Source organism: Dermacentor albipictus, chromosome 8, assembly GCF_038994185.2.
Source record: "Dermacentor albipictus isolate Rhodes 1998 colony chromosome 8, USDA_Dalb.pri_finalv2, whole genome shotgun sequence".
Classification (NCBI taxonomy): Eukaryota; Metazoa; Arthropoda; class Arachnida; order Ixodida; family Ixodidae; genus Dermacentor; species Dermacentor albipictus.
In genome coordinates, this window is record NC_091828.1 from 27,024,791 (window position 1) to 27,046,687 (window position 21,897).

The 21,897-nt window shown below is 43.3% G+C and overlaps 1 protein-coding gene across 1 annotated transcript in view; it reads right to left on the bottom strand.

Moving 5' to 3' along the window:
- Positions 1-3,459: 3,459 nt before the first annotated feature.
- The window catches only part of LOC139048702 (uncharacterized), a 30,752-nt gene continuing 12,314 nt past the window's right edge, over positions 3,460-21,897 (bottom strand). The window contains exons 2-3 of the mRNA XM_070523197.1: positions 19,718-21,583; positions 3,460-7,064 (exon numbers count right to left, since the gene is read on the bottom strand). Of these exons, the coding sequence (XP_070379298.1) occupies positions 6,761-7,064; positions 19,718-21,576 (2,163 nt within the window). The 5' untranslated portion in view covers positions 21,577-21,583 and the 3' untranslated portion in view covers positions 3,460-6,760. The remainder of the gene's footprint in view (positions 7,065-19,717; positions 21,584-21,897) is intronic.

The following is a 21,897-nucleotide window of genomic DNA, read 5'->3' on the forward strand; positions in this document are numbered from 1 at the left end:
GCTGTAAATATCCAGTACTGGCAATTCACCAGTGAGTCAAGTTTGCGTCAAAGTCGTTTATTGAACAGCCTGTGGTGAGTACCTGAGGACCAAAGTTGCCGTCAAGCAGGTTCACTGAGGCGCATTCCCAGTGGCACATTCCAGGTGACCCAAGTTTGCGTCACCGAGGTTCATTCAAGAGCAGTACAAACCCAACAACACATACGCTGGGACCCAAGTGGGTAAGACACGTGGTTTCAAGCTCTCTTCCCTCAGCACCGCTGCCCCGTGCTGTAACCACAGGCCACGGACTATATAAACTCAGTAACCGCATTTCGTGGGTAAACACTTAGAGACTAGATAGTGCCCTAAAAGCGCGCGAATTTCCGAAAGAATGCGATTTTCCGAAAGAATGCTAATCGCTTTAATGAGGTCAGTGGTAAAAACGAAGAAGCGTGAACGTACATATGAAACCATCTACCCCGACGCCTGTAATCAGGCAAACCCGATTTCCTTGTAAAGACAGGTCGTCAATACCGCGGAAACGATTGGTACGGCTATGCTTAATGGCGTGTGGCTTCTGTATCCAATGGTAGCAGCAAAATATATTAGCAGGAGCACGAGAGGAAGCACTGCAAGAGCCACCCAAGCCGAGTAACGGCATCGGATTGGCTGACACTCTTAAAAAAAGGATGGAAGTAGTTACTACTTAGCTCTCGCACTACTTACTACGTTAGTGTAACTTCAGTTCGCAACGGTAGTGTGACTGCCATTACTGAAAACGAGGAAGTCACTGCTACTAACGGGTCTCAGCTACCAACATTAAACGCACTTCACCGGATACAAAGTTTCTAGCTTCTAGTACACGTCGGTCTCACGCGGGTATGTTGGCGGCCGCGCGGCCACTGAGAAACACGCTCCCTAAAAGTTATCTTCCTGTTCATGCAAGACGTACTTTTTTAACATATATCAGCCTGTGCATATCTGTGCATGTTGTGCCTGATCCATGTTCTTGTTCGATTGCACTGATTGAAGCAGAATGGCTCCTGGTCTAGATAACTACGGGAATAATTTAAGAAACAGATGCATGAATTCAAAGGGAAAATTGAAAGAGACCTAAGAACGGAACTCGATGAGACGACAAAAGAACTCGGAGACATGAAGAAAAGTATTTCTTCCTATGACAAAATATATAAGGAAATGAAGGAAGCGAATAAACGACTCCTAAAAGAAAATTGTGCGCTAAAGAAATCAAACGCTGCTCTAGCAAACAAATGCAAAGGTATGAAAAACATGTTAGAAGATCAGGAGCAGAGAATCACACGAAGCGACCAGTATTCCAGAAAGTGTAATGTGGAGGTTAAAGGAATTCTGCAAGCAGATGACAAAGATCTAGGAAAGACTGTTTGTCAAGTTGGCATTCTCGTGAATGAACCACCCATGCCTGATGAAATCGAAGTGTGCCATAAGGTAAAGGGTCGCAACAATTCTGAGCCTCCAATTGTTCAGTTAAAAAGTCGTGCCAAACGTGGCAGCTTCCTCAAGAAAGCCAAGAAAATGTACCTATCAATCTCAGACCTCGGCCACACGTCTTCCTCTTCCATATATATTAATGAGCATCTTTGTCCAGCATTAGACTCCTGGGCATGACCATTGAAAGAAAGAAGGCACAAAAGTGGACGTTCGAGTGGACGAGTGATGGCAAGATATTCGCAAGGAAAGATGAGCAATCCAATGTGATCAACATTCGAAGTGAACGCGACATTGATGAGATTATCTTACCTGGCGCGCATTTTAAGCCTGTACTTTTTTCCCTCTTTCTTTCAATAATGGCGATACAGCCTGATGATGTAGACAACGTATTTAGTTTTCATGATGTCAAGGGAGTGACATGCTTTCATTTAAACACACAATCAGCTAGAAATAAAGAAGATAACCTTTGCGCTCTTTTCAATAGCTTGAACTTTTCGTTTTATCTACTCATGTTGACAGAAACGTGGTACTCTTCGCATAGTGACGTCATCAAACGGGCAAATTACAATGTTTTTATGTTAAAAGAACAATCAAACATGGTGGTGGTGTTTTAATGCGCATAAAAGATAATATTGAATGTCAATTGCTTGATGAAATGGCCTGTCTGATGATGTCTGATGAAATGGTCGAATGCCTTGTTTGGTCTGCCAAAAACTTAGCAGTAGGTTATCGCCTAGGATAACTTCATTCTCTCAATGTAACCTTTGTTTAATTATGTAAACCAAAAACAGGATATGCTGGTTCCAGGTGGTGATTTCAGCTTAAACGTGTCACAGTCCCCAATTATGACATACAGCTTTAAAACACTTCTACTCGCAAATGGATTTGCTGATGTTATTTACGACGCCATGCGCACCACAGAATCGACCAATACATTGATTGACCTTTTTTTAACCAGGCAACGGACACTTAAATCCGGAGCTATTCCTTCCCATATCAGTGATCACCTTCCAATATTTTTATTCATTAAGCCTCGCAAATGGGGCGTTAATTATTGTTCATTCATTATAACAGTACAGAACATTAATTAACACAGTTTAGACAACTTTCGCAAAATATTGTTTTTGATAAATTGGGATGCCGTAACTCGAGCGAAGACATCAGATGAGGCATATAACATATTTATTCATAAGTTTGCAGAAACTTATGCCTAATCGTTTCCTCTGAAAAAGATAGAGAATGCGTGTAATTCGTGTAAGCCTTGGATGACTAGAGAGCGCATAAAGATGATAAGAGAAAAATCTAAACTCTTCCAAAGGTTTTTAACTTCGCGCAGCTCAGATAATTGCGCTATATTTAAACAGCATCGGAATAAACTCAAGGCCTACCTGCAAAAAAATAAAACGCCTATATTTTTGTGGTGCTTTTCAGCAGTATGAAAAGACCAAGTTCGATGCTATGTGGAAAAAGTTAACAAAGTGCTCGGTCGCTAACATTCCGCAGAAACTATTAAAAAATTGATTCTAAGCAATGCACCCATCAAGGATTCAGAACTAAGTGAGTCATTTAATGATTTTTTACGAGTTTAGTGGTGAGTACGTATTACCCAGAGGCAGCAAACGAAATAAATAAGAACGATAGATGATAATGAAATCTTTGGTATATCAAATTCCTTTCAATATAGTGCCGCTTGTGACATAGATGGAATAGAGATAAGACCAGTTAAATATGTATTAGACATTATTTCACCTCATATTTGCAATATTTTTACCTTAGCACTCAGTACAGGTGTCTTTCCTGAGAAAGTGCAGGTATCAAATGTGGTTATGATATTTAAAGGAGGTGACAAAAACTTTTATAGTTACTGACCAATTTCCATATTACCCATTTTTACTAAAGGCCTAGAAAAAGTTATTTTGACAAGATTAACGAAGTTCACTGATAAATTCAATATACTTAATGACACCCAGTTTGGCTTTCGCAGTTTCCGTTTCACACAACTTGCACTTTTAACACAGAAATACTTTATTCGCAGAGCATTCGAGGAAAATCAATCAGTCATAGGCATCAGTCATAGACATAGACTTCTCGACGGCGTTCCATCGACTGAATCATCAAACAGTACAATTCAAATTACACTTGTATGGTGTTCGCGGTTTACCATTTCATCTCATAGCATTAAACCTCCGGAATGGCATGCGACGTGTAGAAATCAATGGCTACTCATCTTCATGTAAACCCGTAAATACAGGGGTTCCACAAGGGAGTATTTTAGGTCCCTTATTGTGTAATCGCTATATAAGTGACATCACTAATATTAATAAAACACCTAAACACGTCTTATATGCAGATGATACGACGCTATTATTCCGTTCACAGAATTTTCATAATACAACTAGTGATATAAATGGTGTTCTCAAAAGCTTCAGCACATGGCGCCATTTGAATTCATTACAAATAAATGTAAACAAGGCAAACGCTGTCATATTTTCACTACCCCAAATATACTTCCCACAGCAGACACCCTAGTTCTGGATAATACCGCCATAGAGATTGTTGGCACTGTTAAAACTCTTGGAATTTACTTTCAAGAAACTTTTTCGTAGGATACACATATCAACCATCTCGTTGCCCGCATTTCCAAAACCCGCAGGTGTCTTCGCAAAATCACAATTTTTATTTCCCTGTAGTGTGAAACTACAGCTGTACATGCATTATTTTCCTCTCAAAGGAACTGCTCTTCTTTTGTTTGGGGCAACACGTGACTAACAAACGCAAATAGATTACACGTACTGCAAAAGAAAGCTGTCCGTAATACAGCTGGAGAACACTACAGAGCACACACAAGACCGCCATTTACACGGTTCTGCGTAGTTCCTGCTCACAACTACTACGCATACAATTTAGCCCTCAGATACATAGAATGTCTTACATTTTCTGATGGAACATTGCGTACATTAGCTGAATTTATGAAAAAACTCACCCTTGCCCTATCGCTAATATTGAAAACTGGATTGTTCCACATACTCGATTAAATATGAGTGAGCAGATGCTTTTTTACAGACTGCCAAAACTTTTAAACTATTTGATAAAACATGAAATAGTCATTGAACCTACCAGAAAGAAAACACTAAGAAATTTTTTGTATGCGTTGGGTAATTCATATCTTTGTAAAAACGTACGTTTATTCTCTTTCTATTATACATATGTTTCTATAGTGTAATGAAACTGTGTACTAGTCTAATTAAGCTAGTGAAATGAAATTGTAAAGAAAAATATTTAATCTATTTCTCTTGTTTTCAGAAATATAACATGTGGTGTCTCGTGTTTTGTTTTTTTGTGTGTATGCATACGAAGCTTTTTTTCCGTAAGTACGCATAATGAGTGTTTCTTTCTTTGATGTTCCACATCAACTGCCATCATATATGCCTTGTAAAGGGGGCCCGAATCGCCGTCAAGTGAACAGAGTTTCACTTCTTTTTCGGGCCCCCTCCCTTTTTTATATATCTCAAGAAAAATGGAATACAAGTGAATTGTATATTGCTGAGTAACTTATCCCCAAAAGAGGGCGTAATTTATCTATGCATCACAAACAAAATCATTTTGTACTCATGCTCATTGTGACTGTGGTGGAGGCAACACGGAAAACTGAGGTTAACGCATCATTGCATATGAAGTGCAGTGCGCTATTACATGTGAAAAAAGCTCAACGACAGAAAATCTGTAAACTGGTGACCATCCTCATGGTAACACCACGATGAGATTAAAAAGCAAACGGCAGTACCTGGTGTTCTAGATGAGATAAGGAGGCGTAAGTCAAGTGTAGCTGGTCTTTTAGAGCTTAAAGGGCATTTTCAGTGGTGTTTAGAGTTAAAGGATGACTACTAAAGCAAGATCAGTCGAGTATAGCATAGGATTAGGCGGCGCGATTAGGCTAGGCAATTTGCAGCAAATAGCAAAGCAAAGCAAACCAAAACAAGCAAGCAAGCAAGCAATCAAGACGGACGGACGGACGGACGGACACAGACAGACAGACAGACAGACAGACAGACAGACAGACAGACAGACAGACAGACAGACAGACAGACAGACAGACAGACAGACAGACAGACAGACGCACTGACAGACAGCTGCTGAAGCACAGACAGACAGACAGACAGACAGACAGACAGACAGACAGACAGACAGACAGACAGACAGACAGACAGACGGACGGACGGACGGACGGACGGACGGACGGACGGACGGACGGACGGACGGACGGGCGGGCGGGCGGACGGACGGACGGACGGACGGACGGACGGACGGACGGACGGACGGACGGACGGACAGACGGACAGACGGACAGACAGACAGACAGACAGACAGACAGACAGACAGACAGACAGACAGACAGATAGATAGATAGATAGATAGATAGATAGATAGATAGATAGATAGATAGATAGATAGATAGATAGATAGATAGATAGATAGATAGATAGATAGATAGATAGATAGATTTGGTTGAACCGGCTTTCGTACTGCAGCAGATACAGAGTGATGATGACGATTATGACGACAATAATGTTGACAATTGCGGTTGTCTGCAAGCCTGCTTTGGTTCTTGTCCTAAACCTTTTATACAGCTTTCTTTTTGTCAGTTCGTGCTATCTGATTCAGGGTACTGTGACGGAAAATATACGCCAACCCAACATTCAGCCTTTCAACGCCAATCATTACTTCTCTCTTTTTCTCTCTCTCAATGAATGAGTGGGTGACACTTCGAGGATTACCATCGCTGCCACTATACATACCGACAGTATGTACACGGATAGTCTATTTCAATTTTTAGGATTCACTTATCCTTCCGTTTAGATTGGCATAAGAGCATTGTCAACCTACAATTTCTTGCGATCACTAAGTCAGTATAAAAAAGGTCACAATAATTGGAGCATATTTTGAGTTCACTGGGCTAGTTTTTGCACACAATGGAGGCTACTGTATGTAACCTTAGTGCCCTCACATTGAACTTCTCCAATAAGTAAGCTGCAGGCAATGCGAAACTCAACAACTTCTAAACGACCACTTATGGCTGCATGACCTACAGAGACTCTACTCGAAAATACTGCATATAGTTGCCCGCATTTCTTTTCTTAGCTCCTAAGGCGAAATGCTCTCATGTAACACTCCAATGATAATGTCTGCAGTTGGCATTGTGCGATAAGGATATAATACTGCACTTGTAGACATGATACTGCTTGAAGCACATGGTACCCTGAGAATTAGGAGTTGCTTTCCCACTGCAGTTCTGGCCCATTTTTCACGGTCACAAAAACTCGAGGCCTTGCTCACAATCCCTGACGTCATCCAGCATTAGGTAACGCCTCACAAGGCGCCAGCAGTCCTCGTTCAGGATGTCTAGCTGTGCGTGTCCATCTTCGTTCGGGTGGAACTCCAGTCGCTCCTTCACGACGCCCGCGTATCGCATGAAGTCGGGAAGACTCTCGATGCACTTGAGCGATTCTCGAACAAGAACAACGACCTCGGCCTCGTCCATGCACAGCACTTCAGCCAGTTCTTCTAAGAGTGCAGCGTGTTTCTGCACCCGCTCCAGTGCGGCGACATGGCACCTGTTGGGACCCCCAACGTGCGAAAACACATAAATTCATGCATTCTCAGCTCAAAGCGCTGGTATGACAAGAAAAGCAAGATTTATGCCAAACGCCAGCCACTCTTTACTCGTTAACCTCCATAAGCTGTCAGTGAGAAATACTCTATTGAGGGCTCTGCGTTTCATACACGCAAGAGTGCAGTGACATCATGCTCTTTTTTTTTAATACATTGCAGGCGACAAAAAACAAGTGCGGTAATAGATAACACTTCGTTTATTGTTTCTGAGAGTGAGTGCCAACTTACAGCGCTTATGACTCAAACGAAACGCTGAAAATTTTGCATTTCTGAATGCCGCCTTGGAGCTACCTATAATCGAATTCCAATATATAGTCCGAGTAACTCAAGCCGGCTATATGTAACATGGCGTTGACGCCATTCGCCCAGTGTGTACCGCACTATTTTGAAAGTTTGGTTAACGTTATGTGAAACAATCTGTACTTGTGTAGTTGCGTGCCTCATTCTGTCTTCTACAGGGCCCTTCATCGACCCTTTATAGTCAGCTATAATCAACTTTCTTTTGCGAGCGCTGAGACAGCGCAGAATGGGCACGTGCGGCGTCAGCATTTTTTTTAATATTTTGCAGCCCGAAATTGAAACGCGTAAAGAATATAAAGATTTAGTTGAACACCAGCGTAATAGCGGGATTCAGGGAAATAGGGTTACTAATCCGCAAACGGACGACAGAAAGTCAGTTTTAGTACAGCGTGATAGGGTAGTTTACGTGCGCGATGCTACTCAGTATTGCTTTAAGTTTCGCACACATCGTGCGCATAAGTTATTTCTTCTATTTGCCAAGCTTTAAGTGGGCTTCCAAGAGGTGCGAGAGGCAGCGCAATGGCAGCCGAGAGCGCGTTCTATTTGTACTTTTCCGTGTCTACTGATCCGAGGCGAAACCAGTACAAGCCTGTCTTTCCCTTCTGAGTCCGTATGCCATCGCACGTATCCCTCGACTTCGCCGATACATGGCACTGCCATCCTAGGTGGCGCTGCTAGCTCATACTAGAGCGCAGTAGAGAACAAAATAGCAGCACATCTAATCGAAAACCTCAGTCAAAAAAACAAGGCACTGCTTGCTAATGCATTTGAGCAAGTGATTAAAACGAACAAAATTTAGGTTGGATGGAGTGACACCAAGACAAACCTCATTTACAAAGGCAAAGGTGATAAGGATAAGATGAGTTTGTACAGGCCAGTTACAGTAACACCGGTGTTACATGAAATGACAATGGAAGCCATTAAATTATAAAAGTGGAAGTAGAAAAGAAAAATCAAACAACGTATTCAACTAATTAACAAAACTTCACTACTTAGCCACTTAATTATTTCGAGGCACATTTTGCAGTTCACGGATTGTTAGCCATTGAGCTTGCATGACGTATCCACTTGAAAGGAATTTCCAGGATCATGCAACTTACGGGATATTATTTCCCAAAGTGTGGAACCAAATGCATGGGCGTTCCAGTTACTATTTTGCTTCAATGCACGAAAGAGCGTTTTGTAAAAAAGTAAGCGGAACAACAGCGCATTTTAACGGCAAGTTTGATGGCTCACACCTCCAAACATTCTTGTCATTCATTCCAAGTGCCTACGCCTTGCAAACTTACCGGCTACAATCCGTAAAGAGAAATATGTGCGTGAAAAATTAATTGAACAGATAATTACTGGAATTTTCTTAATTTGTTTATTATGTGTATTGATTTCTCGTGCAAATAATGTCCGCCTCTCTGAATATTCAAGCTCAAGGACTAGAATTATTTTATCCGCGAAGTTTAAAAATACATAAGGCTTAAAAATGATCACAATGTATGTGACAAGCATAGAATCAAAAACAATTTCGTTTTGTTTATGTCCTTAGAAAAAATTCGTAGAACACAGCTGGCTGCCTTCTTTTTTTATTATTTCCAAGAAATTCTAGGGTGTACGTGCCGAAATCACGATATCATCAGAAAGCACGCCGTTGTAAGCGATCTGGTTTGATTTTGACCACATGGCATTCTTTGACGTGTACATAAAGCTAGGCATACGAGCATTTTCGCATTTTGCCGCCATCGAAACGAGGTTAGGACCGAGCCCTCGACCTCAAGCCTAGCTGTAAAACGCCGTAGCCACTAAGCTACCATGTTTTTTTTTTATTTTTTGAAATACTGACTGCAATAACATCTCAGGGGGTTCAAGGGAAAAAGTTTGGTGTACTATGTGCCAATGGAGCGGTATTCAGAGCTCGGGCTCCAACCACACTAAAAATCGTCGTATCAATTACTCCGCATTCTTTTACGCGAGGGAGACGAAAACATGACGCAAGGTTGCATTGTATTTACGTGACAGCGTTAAAGAGCTCGTGTCGTAGAGAGCCGGTGTCGTTGGCGTTGGCGGCATTGGCCGTGAGCGAAAAATCCCGGAAGGCAATTCATGGTGGGTGGGTGGTGGTGGTGGGAATCGAACCAGGGTCTCCTGAGTGTGAGACGGAGACGCTACCACTCAGCCATGAGTTCTATGGTTCAAAGCGCGACAAAAGTGCCTCTAGTGAATGCGGTGTTGCCTTAGAAACGTGCCGTAGAAAGTTATACTGCGCTGTATATCGGAAATTATTAGCATGTAAATTACAGAAGTCGCACTTAAACGAGTAGCGAAGTACGTTTCCGCTACATTTCTTCTGCGCTTGGCGCACACGCAGAGCCATATTGCGGCAAACATAGAAGACCCCCTCTTCGCAAAGTACGGCGCTGCCCCGACAGGTGGCGCGCCACTCGCCCGCTTCTCCTCTTCGTCTCGTTTGAGCGCATTGGGGCCGTGCGGGAACCGGTGCGAGGATGCCCCAATACCCTTGCGTTTAATAAGTTTTCTCACCCTCTCCCCTTCCAACTTCCAGCATGCGTCACTCTAACCATCGTGTTTAAGCGACACGGCTCCTCTTTCTGCTCACAGAGCGATTCCTAGGTGCAGCGTTCGATGCGTGACGCCTCTGACGTGATCGCCGCGCCGTAGCGCGTCTGGTAGGAAAGCGTCCCCTGCAATGTGTGCCGTGCTGCTGGCGAGGAGTCATGCGTCTAAGTGGTTCTCCCAAGTGAGATAGAGGACGATCCCATCGAGGCGTCAGCCCTATGATGGCGTCCGCCTTCATGGCGCGTCGCGGCCTGGCTGTCCGTGCTGATCATGATGTTTGGCTCACGTAGATCGTTTCTCTCTCCGAAACACCGAGTTGTTTGGTTCGTTCCGCTTGCTCAGGCACACGTTTCGTCTTTGTGTGACTCAAGAGCATATCGAGCGAATGAGTGGGCGGTGCGAACAGGGTGCGATAACGCTATCGCGTTCCACTCTTGAAGGAGAAGCTTAAACGTCCTCCAATTTTTTTTTCTTCAACGTTACTTCACATAAATCTGAGAACAGTGCGCCGGACCGCACAGATATGTCGTATTTGATTAAAGCGGCAAGCAGCAATGTACTGCAAGGGCTAGTGATGCAGCAAAGACATACTCATGGAAAACTGTATTCGCAGAAACACATGTGCGACGCATGCAGCTTAAAGACCAAGCAACAAAATTTTACCCGAAGGGAACTACGATTCCATAGAATAAAAGCAGACACTGTGGCCGCAATGCATGCGCAATCACCACGCGGCACAAAAAAGAGTAATTTCCTTTTTAGGCACAAACACACATCTTATCTAACTACGAACACCATTTGAGCTCTCTGATCTCAATTGGTGACGGACGTAGCATGGATGGATGGATGGATGGATGGATGGATGGATGGATGGATGGATGGATGGATGGACGGACGGACGGACGGACGGACGGACGGACGGACGGACGGACGGACGGACGGACGGACGGATGGATGGACGGACGGACGGACGGATGGACGGACGGACGGACGGACACTACCAGTCCAACTAAATTCTCTCCCACTAGTGGACGCACCGAGAACAGGCCGATCGAGGTTTCGCCGCAAGTTCTGACATTACAGCGTGCACTGTAATGTTGCTTGTAATTCTCAAATCGTCGTAATGCCGCTGCGCACAAGGCCAAGAAAGAAAAAAAGGGGATCTCGAAAGAATTTTTCTGCGTACCAATATGCTGTTTCACCCGGGTGGAAAGACATAAATGTATGATCCATGACATTACGACAGAAATGTAGTCTTCGTTTCCCTAAAAAAGCAGACGGCGCGCAACGGAGAGCGACTTGGATAAGAAACACACACATTCGGAAGCAGGTTAAAATTATGGGCTTTTACGTGCCAAAACCACTTTCTGATTATGACGCCCGGTGTAGTGGAAGGCTACAGAAATTTTGACCACCTGCGGTTCTGTAACCTGCACCTAAATCTAAGTAGGCGTGTGTTTTCGCATTTTGCCCCCATCGAAATTGAGAGGCAGGTGAGCGGCACTATGCTGGTTTGTTCGAAACACTTCACTCGGGACGGCTTCTTTATTGCTGGCGGGTATACCGTTGCTTTCTTTCTTTTTATATATTTTTAATATGTTGCTCGCGTTTCAAATCGCGGAGTGTACTTTGTTTAAGTATGATGTTTGTATAAGCATGATGTTGCTTAGTTGCCGTGAAGGTCGCACGTTTCAGCGACGTTCTGTCGACAGTTTTTCGGTCCATGTGACTGTCAGCCTTCTTTTCTACACAAATTCTTCGTTCAAAGTAGCCGCTATGTCTACGCAGCACATTTACAAGCAAGAGAATTGACAGAGCAAACGCAATTAAGCGCAAGCAATCACCAAGGCTCGTGCGGATAGACATGAAGCGCATCTCACGTTGTCTGGGGCTCCGACACCTTGTTGTTCACCCGTCAAGTGCTTCGACTCTTTTATCAAATGCAAGTAAAGAAAACTTCACGCTCTTCTTAATTATGTGCAGATAATTTATGTTGTGAACATGTAATTTAATACGAGCGCATACGGACGAAATATAAACATGCGGAATCGAGCCAATCAATCCCTCATTCCGCTCTCTTGAGCGTTTTTCTTTCAGCGCTCATTTGAAATTAAAAGACTAGTTTTAGCAATTTGGGCCCTTCTTTCGTTTTTCACCAGAGTCAGGCGCCAGTAGGTTTTATTTCCGCGCATGTGCAGATATTTTTTCACCTCATGAATGCCGCGGCGCCGCGGTTTAGCGTGGGCGCCGTCTGCTACAGGAACTTCCTAGGTGGCACGCGCGGCAGATGTCGCAACCTTAAAAATTATACAGAGACCTTAGCTTAACTCGATCAGCAAAAACGCAAACTTCCTGCACGGTGCCTCGAACTGGTTGCGCAGAGATCAACCAGACAAACACAGAGCTAGTATTGAAGTAATAGTGTATTCTTCATCGCTTCTGCTGTAAATAATCGGCAGCGGCGCAATCGTGTTCTGCAAAAGTTTACATCAGCAGTGAGGTATAACACTTGGCTACTACAGTAATAGCGGCGTGTTTGTGCTCTGCGCCATCATCTGACAGCACCGTACAGACCATTCACACCTTGGTTTTTTCATTCCTTTTTTTTGTGCTCACGAGAGTTCTGACGGGAATTTGCATCGCAGGCTTCTTTCCTAAGCGTATCACCACTGAAAGAAGCCGAATGACAGGCCGGGGTACACGTGTAACCATTTGAGAACCAGTGGGTTCTTGGCAGCGGTGGGAATCGAGCCCACAACCTTCCACAGCCGAGGCGGGCATTCACAACTAGGCCGTGGCTGCGGAAGGTGCAATGTGCAATATGTGCCATAAGGCGATTAGTAAAAAGCTTGTCAGACAATTTTTGTTAATTGGTCCATATCCCTTTCAATGTTTTGGACATGTCCGCCTTTTCGAGTAGCTCAGCTCACGCGCTAGAATTTGCTGTCAGAGGCAATTTTTACAAATTTTTTAAAACTGTTCGCCGAAGCACCCGGTATACCTAGCGCTGAGCACAGTTTACCGGGGACCGCACATAGGCAGAGCAACCTTGGATAGCGTCCCATTGCAGAGTCCTAGTGGAAACATGTTTCGTCAAGTCTTCTAATGAAGAAGAAAAAAATTTGCCGCGTACATCAGCGCTTCGCTGCAGATGACGCATGACTGCATTAGGTAGGTGGTGCTACCTCGGTAAAACAGCATGCAAGAAACAACACTGCGACATTGTGTATAAGTGGTCTGGCGCCCACGTTCGTTACAAATTCGAATAAAGCTCCATGTCAATCATGACACTGTTGTCAAATCTTGTCTGCATGTAAAGCCAAGTAAAAACGGGCTGAAGTGTTCTTCACCGAAAATGGTTTTAAACGCAGCCTTTTTTAGTACAATTAGCAATGTGACACCATTTCAGCTCGATTGCATCACTTCCTTTTTATATATATAGTTTTTTAGCCTGTTTGCGCAAAACAAACAAAAATTTAGCTTTCCAAGAAATGAAAAGTTGAACAATCGTGAAGAAATCTATGGAATTCCTTTATCTCAGTTGGGGGAGATCTGGCTTTGGTGATTGGCAGCAGCGTCTGTTTACGTCTTATGACGTTTCTCGGTCTGCGTCACGCAAGCCGAATCACCTTATTTTCGACGTGGCGATTTGGGGTCATTGACTTGCCCTTTCTGCACACGTCACTGATGGGCTAAACCAAACTTAGCACACGAGCTGTTTGGCCACGCGCTTGTCTAGAGCTTTCATCCTTCTTTCGACGGTTTTTCTTTAGAAAAAAATCTGTTTTTTGTTCTGCGCACCTGCCTGCCGTTTCTAACGAAGTGATGATGGCGCCTTTGTAACCACTTAACAGGAAGCTTTAGCTCGGGCCCAACTCCGACGCGGCCCATTCCAACACATGTAAAATGCAAAAATGTTTTTCTGAGACAACCACTGGACCGATTTTATTGAGATTTGTTGAATTTAGAGAGAGTTTATTTCTAGTGACTGTTGCAAGCGGAATTTCGATTTAGGGCATGAATTTTGTTACAAGAACCTTCAAAAATGCGAAAGTCTGAAAGAAAAGATAGACCGCCGAAAAGATAATCTTCAATTACAATAAAGCGAACTTCGATGCCATCAACGCGGAACTTACACGGTTTTATGAGCATTTCCGCGAGTCTTATCTATCCAGAACAGTTAACCATAACTGGGAATTATACAAAACCGCAATGATAAACCTCAGAAACAAATACATTCCAAAAATAAATATTAGGTCCGATCATAGCAATGAGTGGTTTACCGTAAGCCTGAAACGTCTCCTAAACAAGAAAAAGCGCCTTTATCGATCAGCGAAGAAATCTTACTCCCCTACTACATGGGACCGATATCATCAATGTACAAAAACGTACATTGAAAACTTAGCTGCTGCAAAAAATAAATTCTTTTCCATCGATCTACATAGAATCCTACAGTCGAATCCCAACAAATTCTGGCGCATTCTATCCCCTAGGTCTCGCCCGAACCAAATAGCGCTTATGGGAACTAATGGAGAACCAGTCGAACCAGATCAGTGTGCCAGCGTTTTGAACCACTATTTCGTCTCGGTGTTCTCTCCTGTAAGCAACTCTACCGCCATAACTTCACCAGAATCCTCATCAGTGACGATGCCTACGATCCAGGTTGATACTAATGGTATCAGCAACCTTATTGCTTCTCTAAAACTGTCGTCGTCAGCAGGTTGTGATCATATCAATAGTAAACTACTAAAAAACACATCAACGACTTCGGCTCAGATACTACAATTGATCTTTACCCAGTCTTTACAATCCGAGGAAGTTCCGGATGATTGGAAAATTGCCCAAATCATCCCAGTTTTCAAATCCGGTGACCGCAAATTAGCCTCTAATTACCGTCCTATTTCCCTAACCAGTGTGCCATCAAAATTACTCGAACACATTATATCCACAAACCTAATGACACATCTTGAATCTAACAACTTTTTTTATTCGCACCAGCATGGTTTTAGGAAACACCTTTCATGTGAAACCCAGCTTGCAGAGTTCATACACGATTTGCTCGAATCCATGGATGCCAATCTCCAAATAGATGCTATATTCCTCGATTACTCCAAAGCATTTGATCGGGTCCCACACAATCATTTACTACAAAAACTTTCATCACTAGGAATACCCGTCAACCTAATCCGTCGGATCGAAAATTTTCTTTCAGGTCGCAAGCAGTTCACTTCTACAAATGATAGCCACTCTCCCCTTTCCAATGTAACATCGGGAGTCCCTCAGGGCGCCGGCCTGTCACCACTACTATTCCTAATTTACATTAATGACCTCCCTTGCAATATAAAATCCGAATTACGGCTTTTTGCCGATGATTGCGTCATATACAGAGTGATTAGGGCAACCAGCGATTCATCTCTTCTTCAGTCCGATCTTGACACTGTCTCCTCTTGGTGCGATAAATCCCTCCTCTCCTTAAACATTAACAAATGCAAATCCATGTCCTTCACCAGAAAACGCACCGTGAATCTGCACCAATACAGTATTGGCTCATTTTCCATTGATTCCGCATTATCCTACAGATATCTTGGCCTCCATCTAACACCATCGCTATCATGGGTAACTCACGTTCAAAACATCTGCGCTACAGCCTCTCGCACACTCGGATACCTGCGCCGTAACTTGAAGGCCGCATCCCCCGACATAAAAAAACTAGCATATCTAACATTCATTCGCCCAAAACTTGAATATGCCTCATCCATTTGGCACCCATCACAAGCGTACCTCGCCGCTGACCTTGAAGCCGTGCAGAATCGCGCCGTCCGATTTATATCATCATGCTATTCAAGAAAAACCAGTATTACCGCGCTGAAACACTCCCTGGCCATCCCATCACTCGAGTCACGCCGCATTATATCTCGCCTCTGTCTTCTTCATCATTTCTACTATCACCCACGCACGAGACACGAAAAGCTGCAACCCCCGCACAGGACGTCTAGCCGCCTAAGCCATGACCATAGCATCGCACGCATCAACTGTCGCACCTTAGCTTTAAAGTCATCATTTTTTCCGGACGCGATCGCACTATGGAATGGCCTGCCAAATACCATCGCATCATGCACTAACCGCAAAACATTCCGGGATAAACTAAATGACCATTTTTCATGAGGGCAAAAGGTTCCTGTCATATTCAATTCGGCACTCTGAACAGCTGATTATTTTCTATTTTTACTTCTTTCCCTTGTGATTCCTTTTTCACTGTATTTTTCTCGTGTATTCATTGAGTGTTTCATATATATATATCTATATTTTTTCTTTTTTTTCTCGTGTTTCAATCCCGTGAATTTTACTTTGCATTGTATACGCGTGACAAGAACATTTTACTGTTACATACTCTTTTTTTGTTATTGTTCTCTTTTGTCAAAAAAAATTTTTTTCTCTTTGACTTTGATTTTGCTCCCCCCTTATGTAATGCCTTCGGGCCTTTAAGGGAAAAATAAATGAAATGAAATGAAATGAAATGAAATGAAATAGAAGCACAAAGTTCACAAATTTATAGTTCTGCATCAAGAACAGATACCGTGGTTCCGTGAACGGCATCCATTAGATCATTGAATGCGGACAAATTTGATATGTCATTTTACATCTTACGTCAATTTCTTACGTTGTTTACAAGGGTTCTCCAAAAGCTGTATTTCCATATTACTAATTTTTGATATTTACTGATATTGTAACATATCAATTTTGTCCGCTTTGGATGTTCTAGTAGATGCAATTCCCAGAATTACATTATCATTTTTCTTTGCTGAGTTCCAGAGTTATACACTTGATAGTTTCGTTTTTTGAAACTTTTCGAGTATCGTCAATTTTTAATAAAAATACTTTACGATCTAAAGCAAAAATTCGGAAGCAACAGACACTTTCAGTTTTTCTTTCAAAAGCAAGAAACCTCATCAAATTTGGTGCAGTGGTCACCGAGAACAACGAATTCTCCTTTTACATTTATTTAGATAGGAGCGCCCGAGCTAAAGCTTCCTCTTAAGATAACATCTAGCGTAGGTCATTGCGAGTGCTACCGAGTGTCGACGTCCGAGTGGGGACACGCCGCGATCCATATTCGCCACGCCGAAATAACAAGGGTGATCCAGTTCGCGTAGCGCAGACCGGATGACGTCATCAGGCGTGACCAGCCTCTTGGGCTCCTCTAGGACTCAGTTGCACTTTTCCGGCGGAAAGGGAGAAACGTTCACGGGCGCTATAGGCACCAGAAGAAACTTCCGCTTAATTTGAAAACTGATGAGACCACTTAAACAGCAGCTATAAACTTGCCGTTATCAGCAACGGCTTGACTGGGGTAAAAAATTAGATGGATTAGTGTAAATGACAAATTAGCGCTAAAAGTAGAACACAAAACGTGTTTCCCGACGTCTAGCTTTGTCAATAGCTGAGGTTCTCAAAGATCCCACCTTTATTATGGAATCCTATGTGTTTGGAACTTTCCTTGCCTTCGGAAAAACATCTGTTGTATATATACGTAGATGAGTAACAGTTCGCTGCAAGAGCGTTACACATTTCGTAACAACATTAAGGGCCAAGCCAAGCATACTTCGTATTACATAGATAACAACTGGAGCTGACGCTGCTTAATTTCTTTGGAAGTTAATTTGCTGTGCGACGCTGCTGATCTGCTAAGCCCACCTTTATTACCTTGTGTCAATGGCCTAACAGTTTCAGCATCGGGTTTCAGTGTTGAAGAAACCGGCTTCGTGAACCAAGCATAAACGCGCAATATATATATATATATATATATATATATATATATATATATATATATATATCTATATATATAAACGAGAAGAAGATTAATCGAGGGGCCCGATTATTATTAGTCATATTATAAGATGCCAACACTAACACCAAGGACAACTTGTTCCTAATAAATGAAATACAGAAAAGATTAATTATTGGAAATGAAAGTGCATGAAAAAACAGCTTGCCGCAGGTGGGGAACGATCCCACAACTTTAGCAATTCGCGCAGGGTGTGATACACACCTGCGGCAAGTCGTTTTTTCATCCACTTTCATTACCAATGATTTATCGCTTCTTTATTTCATTTGTTAAGCACAATTTCCCCTATGTTTTCCTTGGTGTCATTGTTTGTTGGCTTCTTATGATACAACTGTATATATATATATATATATATATATATATATATATATATATATATATATATATATATATATATATATATCCAGTTGCAACCTGTTTTGCCCTTCTAAGGGGTGCGTGTGAGCGTTACCCAGAATTGTTCTCACATACCGCCAGAAATTGACACAAGACACAAAGAGTTTACACTTGCAAACAATAATTATTCTTCAACGTAAAGAACAGGCATTCTTGACGCACAGGCTCTAATATGAACTGAGAGGGTCAAAGTTGCCTCAGCTAGTCCCATTTTTCTTGTACGTGCAGCAAAATAAGTGTTAGGGACACTAACGACAACTACTAAAGTGTCTGACAATTATGAAGTTTTGAAAAGCCCTGCCTCAGGTTATTTCTTGGCAAAATCTTGATTATTGCTACCGGTAATGAAGGTCACATTGTCGCTTTCTTTTTTCGCTCTGAAATTCCTACATTTGTACGTTATTATGACTTCAGATAGTCCTAAATCTTTTCTGGCATTTGGGTTGCTCTGCCTGTGAAGCTTGCCAACGTCAATCTTAAAGCTATTTTTAAGGAATGCCATGTACTCGGACTTTAGTAATAAAACTTTACCGTGCCCGACCGTATGCAGTCAAAATCCTCGACGCGCCTGCGGCTAGTACAGGGACCTATGGTGTCGTCGTCACCGGTCTTTTGTGTTGGTGTCTTGCTTAGCAAGTCTATTCCCATGGCCAGAGTGACTTTCTTATAATGTGTACGGGTAATTGCAACCTATTATTGTAGCTCTTGATACTTCTTTAATGCAGTTTCATTAAATTGAAGTTCGATCCTTTGCAGTCAGCGTTCAATGGCTAAGAGGATTCTGACGAGACTGTGGTGACATGCTGGTTTTAGCGTAACGTAAGAACACCACTACCGTGGAAATGCAGCATTTACGAAAAGCTTGTCCAAACATACACATAACTTGTAGTGCAAAAGCTAGAATAATTTTAGTCGTGCACTTTATGCATTTACACTACATATACGAACGGTATGGACAAATAAATGGGTTTAGTTTATGGCGGAGTGGAACTTTAAGGCCGAACTGAATTGTGCCTGTTAATACCGGACACTTTATTTACGCCCTTCACGTGTTTTGATTATTTATGCCAGAGCCTTTTCATGCAGCTGCCTTGACTAAGGTGAACCGTTCCACTTATTCTAAAAGATTCGAAAAATAATTTAGGTACTTTTTATATTAGTACGGGTGTTTAGTACTTTCTTTATCTCAGTTTTTTCAACACTATGTATTGAGTCTAGATGTCTTCAAATAATCTATGACAAATTCTTTTTAATGGACGCCCAATAATGAAGGTGTTCGCAAACGCAACCGAGCATTTTTTTTTTTTACTGGACAGTATACCAGATGTTTTAGAATGGTCGTAGCACAAACATTCTTAAAACATTTACAAAAAAAGAAATCTTGCGACGCGCCAAGCCTTGCATATAAACATGACGGCGCTTTCACGCTGCTATTGTTTTCAGGTGAAAGAAAATCTACAACGAAGATGGAAAAGTGGAACGTACCGGTCGTCTCGGGAGCCACTGATAAAAAGAGCTGCACGTGTCACCAAGTCGCAGTTCCGGTTCGCCGTGTCCCTGACTGTAAACCAATGCTTGGCAACTTCTGGGTAGACTCGATCGTAGAATGTGACACCAAGCAGGGTGTAGTTGTCCGCAATTCCAACGGACAAGTGCTGTGCGAAGGCGCTGACGTCGCCTGAGACCGCCACTCTTCTGATGTTTCGGCTACCCCTCACTACGTCCGCCAGCCTCTCCAGATCTCCGTCGTCCATGTTACCCGGCTTGTGCAGCCCCAATTCCCGTACGCTGTCGTTCGCGGCCAGTGAATCCATTATAATTGTCCACCAGTTGCTCGTAATGTCCACCGCGACTGAGTAGCTGCAGCTATAAACTTCTACATACAGTGAGCGAAGAAAACTTGTTTTCGCGATGTAGTCAGCCAACGCGGATGATAAAGCCAAGTCACCTCTGAAAAAGCCTATACGCACTGTAGTGATGTGGTCAACCGAGAGCAAGCGGTTCAAAAGAAGAGCTGCGTTCTTCTCGGAGCTGCAGCCATCCAGATGCACCTCCGAATACTCCATATATTCCAGCAGGTCCAAGCTTTTCGGAGGACGCCGAGATCCGAGCGTAACCTTTTCTTCGGCTCCGCTCTCTCGGAGGGCCGTGCAGACACGCTGAAGGAGAGGATCTTCGAGGTCAATATCAAGCAACACCTTTGACAGAGCTTTCTTCGACGAAACCAAAGCGAAAAATTCCTCCCACTTTTCTAGCCGCCCACAGTGCAAAGGCAGGTGCAGTTCCTCCAAGGTCTCGTTTTCGGTTAGCGACTTTAGCCAGAAGTCGAGTGCGCTGTGTCCTCCTTGAAAGGGTGCCCAACTTTGCTTGATTTGAAACACGCGAAGGGTTCGGTTTTCAGACAAGAGGGTCGCTGCAAGTAGAGCATTTTCTTTGTCAAAGACAAACTCTTGCAGCGTCGCCGTAATAACCGTCTTGTTTCCGCATAGTCCTCGAAGTACGCACTTAAGACAACCTTCTGTGTTCGGGTTGCATGCCTCAACGGTTAACGACGCCAAAGTGGCGCTCCTACGAAGGTAACGCGCGAAAGCAGCTTGGCAACGACTATCTCTTATAGCCGATTCGTGCAAGGAAAGGTCTCTCAGAGTGGTGTTTTCTCCCAGCGCGGTGATGAAGTCCCTGACGCGTTTTCCTTTCATGCGCAAACCTGAAATTCGAAGAGTCGACAGTGATGTTGTTGTGCGAAGGAGCCCAGAAAGCAAAACTGGCATATCTTCTGGGCATTCTCCGAATGTGAGCTCAAGTTCTTCCAGCCAGCTCAGACCAGGAATGGCCGCACTAAGTTGCTTACAAGCCACACTTTCTGTCGACAACACAGTCAGATGTTTCAATGATTTACCTGCCAAAAGAGCATTGCATACGATATCTGCCTGGCTGCGCAGCACCGGCGGTGCGAGGGTTAGTGTGGACAAGCAGCGATGAGTTTTGAGCAACCAGTACACTATTGTAGCAGCTTGCTGCCTGAGAACTTCAATTTGAGATTCTATTCCGCTTCCGAACAAAGGAATGCATCCAGCGAAATTGACCACGCAGAACTTCCCACTCATTCCAGATGCTAATCTCACTTCCCAACCAGCATAGCACAGGATCTCGTTCCAGATGGATAAGTGAGTCGCAATTTGGCATGTCCGGCCTTCGTCTGCTGTGCAGGGCACACGATGCATCACGGCTGCCCCGGTGAAGCAGCCCCTTGCGGACTCCAAGTTGGCCAAAGAGTTTGCTGGAAATCCGCATATCTCTGTCTTACTAGGCATCATCGAGTCGCCCGCGTCGGGAGTGGTCATCGTGTATCTGCGAAAAAAAAAAATGAAGGCGCACTTGTTATCCCTAGGTCGATGAACGCGAAAGCATTGCGACCATCGCGCGATTGCTGTGCTCTTTCAGTCGTCTTAATTTTACTTCTCCTTAATTAACAAAAAGTAAATTACGAGCATTTGTCATTTTGGTAGTTAGACACAGTAAAATTGCGTGTAGAGGCAACATGTGCGAGCGTGGTGAATGGGCGATATTACAGACAAAATTCCGGCAGATCCCACGCCTTGTACGAATTGACGTTATGCGAAGCAATGTACCAAGGTAACCTACCTACCAAGTTAACGAAATAC